The following is a 6,365-nucleotide window of genomic DNA, read 5'->3' on the forward strand; positions in this document are numbered from 1 at the left end:
GGAGTCACAGTCCACCTTACCTCCCTAGGATGCCCTCCAACCCTGTGCTGGTCTCTGGACCTGCTGTGGGGGCAGCTCAGATTCTATTCTGGTCCTACTCTTGTGTGTTCTTGCCTCCAATGTCCACAGCTATCAGAACTCGTGTGTTTTCTTTTGTGGGAGCTCTCAATGTCCTTTTATATATTCCATAGACACAGAGTCTGCCTGGTTGATTGTGTGGATTTAATCTGTTCTTTGTACAGTTGGTGGGAAGGTTTTGTGTCTTCTTCCTTAGACACACTGCCCCTAGGTTTGAACTGTGGTTTTATTTCCATCACTACATGTGTGTCATCCACTGGGATTTTACTCCTGAGGCTGCTTTGTAGGGCTTGGATTTGCCCCTGTGAGGATCAGGTGTGGAGGCAATGCAGCTGCTTGGGTTGCAGGATTTCTGGCAATACCAGGAACTGGTGGGGGTGGGGAGGGTTGGCGGCTGGGGCAGGAGGAAATACGGTGCTCTAGAAGGGTATGGTAACCAGTGTTGGCCAATAAGCTCCAGTATTCTTGCCTGGAGAACGCCTCTCTGACAGAGATACCTGGCAGGCCACAGTCTACAGGGTTGTAAAGAGTTAGACACCACCAAAGTGACCCTTTAGCGCGCCCGTCGCAGCGCCTGCGCTTTAGGGCTAAAGCGCAGGCGGTGCAGGCGGCTGCGACGGGCGTGCTAAAGCGCAGGCGGCTGCGACTGGCGCGCTAAACCGCGGCCGAGAGAAGCCACCCCACGTCCAAGGTCAGGGGCAGAAGCTGAGAGGTCCCCATGCCCGAAGGGCTGCAGCCAAGAGGAGTTACCCCCACATCCGAGGTCAGGGGCAGCAGCCGAGAGTACCAGACGACGATGGCGCAGGAACGGCCGAGAGGAGCTACCCCGCGTCCAAGGTCGGGGGGGCCGGCCCAGAGGAGATACCCAGCGTCTGAGGTCAGGGGCAGCGAAGAGAGGTGTTACCCCACGTCCGAGGTCAGGGGCGGCGACAAGAGGAGTTACCCCGCGTCCGAGGTCAGGGGCGGTGGCTGGGAGGAGATACCCTACGCCCCTAAGCCCGAGGCCAGGGGCGGCGGCTGGGAGGAGCAACCCCGTGCCCGAGGCCAGGGTGGTGGCCGGGAGGTCCAACCCCAGGTCCAAGGAGCCGTGGCTGCACGGGTGCAGGAGGGCCTAGAGGAGCTATCCCACGTTGAAGGTCAGGAAGGGTGGCGGTGAGGAGATACCCCTTGTCCAAGGTAAGGAGCAATGGCTGCGCTTTGCTGGAACAGCCGTGAAGAGATACCCCACGCCCAAGGTAAGAGAAACCCAAGTAAGACGGTAGGTGTTGCAAGAGGGCATCAGAGGGCAAACACACTGAAACCATACTCACAGAAAACTAGTCAATCTAGTCACACTAGGACCACAGCCTTGTCTAACTCAATGAAACTAAGACATGCCCGTGGGGCAACCCAAGATGGGCGGGTCATGGTGGAGAGATCTGACAGAATGTGGTCCACCGGAGAAGGGAATGGCAAACCACTTCAGTATCCTTGCCTTGAGAACCCCATGAACAGTATGAAAAGGCAAAATGATAGGATACTGAAAGAGGAACTCCCCAGGTCAGTAGGTGCCCAATATACTACAGGAGGTCAGTGGAGAAATAACTCCAGAAAGAATGAAGGGATGGAGCCAAAGCAAAAAGAATACCCAGTTCTGGATGTGACTGGTGATAGAAGCAAGGTCTGATGCTGTAGAGCAATATTGCATAGGAACCTGGAATGTCAGGTCCATGAATCAAGGCAAATTGGAAGTGGTCAAACAGGAGATGGCAAGAGAGAATGTCGACATTCTAGGAATCAGCGAACTGAAATGGACTGGAATGGGTGACTTTAACTCAGATGACCATTATATCTACTACTGTGGGCAGGAATCCCTCAGAAGAAATGGAGTGGCCATCATGGTCAACAAAAGAGTCCAAAATGCAGTACTTGGATGCAATCTCAAAAATGACAGAATGATCTCTGTTCATTTCCAGGGCAAACCATTCAATATCACAGTAATCCAAGTCTATGCCCCAACCAGTAACGCTGAAGAAGCTGAAGTTGAACGGTTCTATGAAGACCTACAAGACCTTTTAGAACTAACACCCAAAAAAGATGTCCTTTTCATTATAGGGGACTGGAATGCAAAAGTAGGAAGTCAAGAAACACCTGGAGTAACAGGCAAATTTGGCCTTGGAATATGGAATGAAGCAGGGCAAAGACTAATAGAGTTTTGCCAAGAGAACGCACTGGTCATAGCAAACACCCTCTTCCAACAACACAAGAGAAGACTCTGCACATGGATGTCACCAGATGGTCAATACTGAAATCAGATTGATTATATTCTTTGCAGCCAAAGATGGAGAAACTCTATACAGTCAACAAAAACAAGACCAGGAGGTGACTGTGGCTCAAACCATAAACTCCTTATTGCCAAATTCAGACTTAAATTGAAGAAAGTAGGGAAAACCACTAGACCATTCAGGTATGACCTAAATCAAATCCCTTATGATTATACAGTGGAAGTGAGAAATAGATTTAAGGGACTAGATCTGATAGAGTGTCTGATGAACTATGGACTGAGGTTCATGACATTGTACAGGAGACAGGGATCAAGACCATTCCCATAGAAAAGAAATGCAAAAAAGCAAAATGGCTGTCTGGGGAGGCCTTACAAATAGCTGTGAAAAGAAGAGAAGCGAAAAGCAAAGGAGAAAAGGAAAGACATAAGCATCTGAATGCAGAATTCCAAAGAATAGCAAGAAGAGATGAGAAAGCCTTCTTCAGCGATCAATGCAAAGAAATAGAGGAAAACAACAGAATGGGAAAGACTAGGGATCTCTTCAAGAAAATCAGAGACACCAAAGGAACATTTCATGCAAAGATGGGCTCGATAAAGGACAGAAATTGTATGGACCTAACAGAGGCAGAAGATATTAAGAAGAGATGGCAAGAATACACAGAAGAACTGTACAAAAAAGATCTTCACAACCCAGATAATCACAATGGTGTGATCACTCACCTAGAGCCAGACATCCTGGAATGTGAAGTCAAGTGGGCCTTAGAAAGCATCACTATGAACAAAGCTAGTGGAGGTGATAGAATTCCAGTTGAGCTATTCCAAATTCTGGAAGATGATGCTGTGAAAGTGCTGCACTCAATATGCCAGAAAATTTGGAAAACTTAGCAGTGGCCACAGGACTGGAAAAGGTCAGTTTTCATTCCAGTCCCAAAGAAAGGCAATGCCAAAGAATGCTCAAACTACCGCACAAATGCACTCATCTCACACGCTAGTAAAGTAATGCTCAAAATTCTCCAAGCCAGGCTTCAGCAATAAGTGAACCGTGAACTTCCTGATGTTCAAGCTGGTTTTAGAAAAGGCAGAGGAACCAGAGGTCAAATTGCCAACATCTGCTGGATCATGGAAAAAGCAAGAGAGTTCCAGAAAAGCATCTATTTCTGCTTTATTGACTATGCCAAAGCCTTTGACTGTGTGGATCACAATAAACTGTGGAAAATTCTTCAAGAGATGGGAATACCAGACACCTGATCTGCCTCTTGAGAAATTTGTATGCAGGTCAGGAAGCAACAGTTAGAACTGGACATGGAACAACAGACTGGTTCCAAATAGGAAAAGGAGTCCGTCAAGGCTGTATATTGTCACCCTGTTTATTTAACTTATATGCAGAGTACATCATGAGAAACGCTGGACTGGAAGAAACACAAGCTGGAATCAAGTTTGCTGGGGGAAATATCGATAACCTCAGATATGCAGATGACACCACCCTTCTGGCAGAAAGTGAAGAGGAACTAAAAAGCCTCTTGATGAAAGTGAAAGTGGAGAGTGAAAAAGTTGGCTTAAAGCTCAACATTCAGAAAACGAAGATCATGGCATCCGGTCCCATCACTTCATGGGAAATAGATGGGCAAACAGTGAAAACAGTGTCAGACTTTATTTTTCTGGGCTCCAAAATCACTGCAGATGGTGACTGCAGCCATGAAATTAAAAGACTCTTACTCCTTGGAAGGAAAGTTATGACCAACCTAGATAGCATATTCAAAAGCAGAGACATTCCTTTGCCAACAAAGTTCGTCTAATCAAGGCTATGGTTTTTCCTGTGGTCATGTATGGATGTGAGAGTTGGACTGTGAAGAAGGCTGAGCACCAAAGAATTGATGCTTTTGAACTGTGGTGTTGGAGAAGACTCTTGAGAGTCCCTTGGTCTGCAAGAAGATCCAAACAGTCCATTCTGAAGGAGATCAGCCCTGGGTGTTCTTTGGAAGGAATGATGCTAAAGCTGAAACTCCAGTCCTTTGGCTACCTCATGCGAAGAGTTGACTCATTGGAAAAGACTCTGATGCTGGGAGGGATTGGGGGCAAGAGGAGAAGGGGACGACAGAGGATGAGATGGCTGGATGGCATCACTGACTCGATGGAGGTGAGTCTCAGTGATCTCTGGGAGTTGGTGATGGACAGGGAGGCCTGGCGTGCTGCAATTCATGGGGTCACAAAGAGTTGGACACGACTGAGCGACTGATCTGATCTGAAAGTGACCCTGTCCACATAGATGCAAGACTTTTTTTTGCCTGTGGCAGCTCTGCCCAGTGAAGGTTGAGTGTGAAGGGTTAGAGTTAGGATTAGGTGCAGCTGCTTGGCTTGTGGGGACCCCGGCAGCACCAAGAATGCAGGGACATGGGCTGCTTCTGCCGCAGGAGTTATGGCCCTAGCAGAGTCTTTTTTGGAGCCTCTTGTAGCTGGCAATCAGAAGGTCTCTTTGGCTAGTCTTTCTCCATAGCTCCACCTGTTCAGGCACTTAGAGGGCTCCCATGCCTGGGGTCCTTCTCTGTTGCTCCACACATCAGGCACAGAGAGGGGCCTCCCTTGCTGGGGTCCTACTCTGTAGATCACACATCAGGCACTTAAAGGAGCACCCTGGGTGGGGTCCTACTCTGTAGTTCAGTGTGTCAGGCATTTGATGGGCCAGCCTCTCTATTGTTCAGCTGCCATGCTGGCGTGTGGGGAGAGAGAAGCTATGGTGATGGCTCCACCCCCTAAGCATGACTCAGAAGTATCACCTTGCTTCCATGGCTGCCTGGCTCCAGGCATTGCCCACCACGATCTCCTCCCTCACATCCTCTCAATCCGTCTCTCTGGAGTCAACAGCAGTCCTTGCCCTGGGATTGCTCCACAATCCCTAAACTCCAGCTCCTAGCCACTGCATCTTCTGGGGGACCAGCGTTCCTGTCTGGGGTATGTATGGCTGCTGCAAGGATTGTCTGATTCTCATTCCATTTAGGTTGCCACGGATCAGCTGTTTCATTCTCAGCCTTATATGTTTCCCCTTTGACTCAGAGAATTGCCCCAATGTGGGGATAGATCCCTGCTTCAGTTTCGCCACCTGCTGAGGGCAGGTCCAGTCTTACTAACACTCCTGTTTTCCCTGCTAGTTCCTTCATCTTACCGAGTTTTGTGTGGTTCTATAAATTCTTTTCCACTATTCAGGTACTCCTGTCTGCTCTCAGCTGGTGTTCTTCATGCAGTTCTGCGTCTGAAGGTGTATTCCTGATGTATCCACGGAGAGAGATGTACTCCACGTCCACCTACTCCTCCACCATCTTGTTCTTCCCTAAACTCTTAAAAATCCCACTCCAGTATTCTTGCCTAGAAAATCCCATGGACAGAGGAGCCTGGCAGGCTGTAGTCCATAGTGTCACAAAAAGTTGGACATGACTGAAGTGACTTAGCAAGCATTCATGCATGTTATATGTTATATGTTATATATGCATTCTTTTGTTTGAATGTGTATTTCATGATGACATAAAATGTTAATAACAGGTCAGGAAAGGAACAAATTGGCTTTTAATATTTACTGTGTCCCTAGTGACAGAGGATGAAATAGTTGGATGGCATCACTGACTCAATGGCCGTGAGTCTGAGCAAACTCCGGGAGACAGTGAAGGATAGAGAAGCCTAACATGCTACAGCTTGTGGGTTCACAGTCAGACATGACTTAGTGACTGAACAACAACAACAACAACAATAACAATGTCCATAGGACTGTGGTGGCACACAAAATAAGTAGTCATAGTTTTAATATTAGATTTCTATAACCTTTATAAAAGTTAGTGATACATCATCATGATAGCTAGACTTACCTATCCATTTTACTAATTTCAATACTGACCATAGTTTTTTATATACCATGTATTCCACTTTCTTAAGTTATTTTTACAGTTTCCTCTGGTTAAAGATGACCTCAAGTGATGTTTCTAGATAGTCTCTGCGGTTGTGCAACTTTCTGAAGCCCCTACCTTTCTGAAAATGT

General features: G+C 47.4%; 1 protein-coding gene across 2 annotated transcripts; it reads left to right on the top strand.

The window, feature by feature from the left end:
* Nucleotides 1-711: 711 nt before the first annotated feature.
* On the top strand, nt 712-2,803 carry LOC129647716 (craniofacial development protein 2-like). 2 transcript variants are annotated; one of them, XM_055574742.1, is made up of 2 exons: nt 712-1,313; nt 2,034-2,803. In XM_055574742.1, exon 1 carries the CDS (start codon nt 797-799, stop codon nt 1,232-1,234), a length of 438 nt encoding a protein of 145 aa, XP_055430717.1. In that variant the 5' UTR covers nt 712-796; the 3' UTR covers nt 1,235-1,313; nt 2,034-2,803. The 2 variants fall into 2 exon arrangements, with proteins under 2 accessions (XP_055430717.1, XP_055430716.1); XM_055574741.1 differs by having other exon boundaries at nt 712-955.
* The last annotated feature ends 3,562 nt before the right edge of the window (nt 2,804-6,365 follow it).

This window comes from Bubalus kerabau, chromosome 3 (assembly GCF_029407905.1).
Source record: "Bubalus kerabau isolate K-KA32 ecotype Philippines breed swamp buffalo chromosome 3, PCC_UOA_SB_1v2, whole genome shotgun sequence".
NCBI classification, from domain to species: domain Eukaryota; kingdom Metazoa; phylum Chordata; class Mammalia; order Artiodactyla; family Bovidae; genus Bubalus; species Bubalus kerabau.

What these genes read in the sequence shown, in the direction of transcription:
- LOC129647716 (XM_055574741.1), top strand. Translation starts at nt 797, where the DNA reads ATGCCCGAAGGGCTGCAGCCAAGAGGAGTTACCCCCACATCCGAGGTC. An exon ending in GGAGATACCCAGCGTCTGAG is followed by an intron (nt 956 to 2,033) that starts GTCAGGGGCAGC and finishes GTTCATTTCCAG; the next exon opens with GGCAAACCATTCAATATCAC.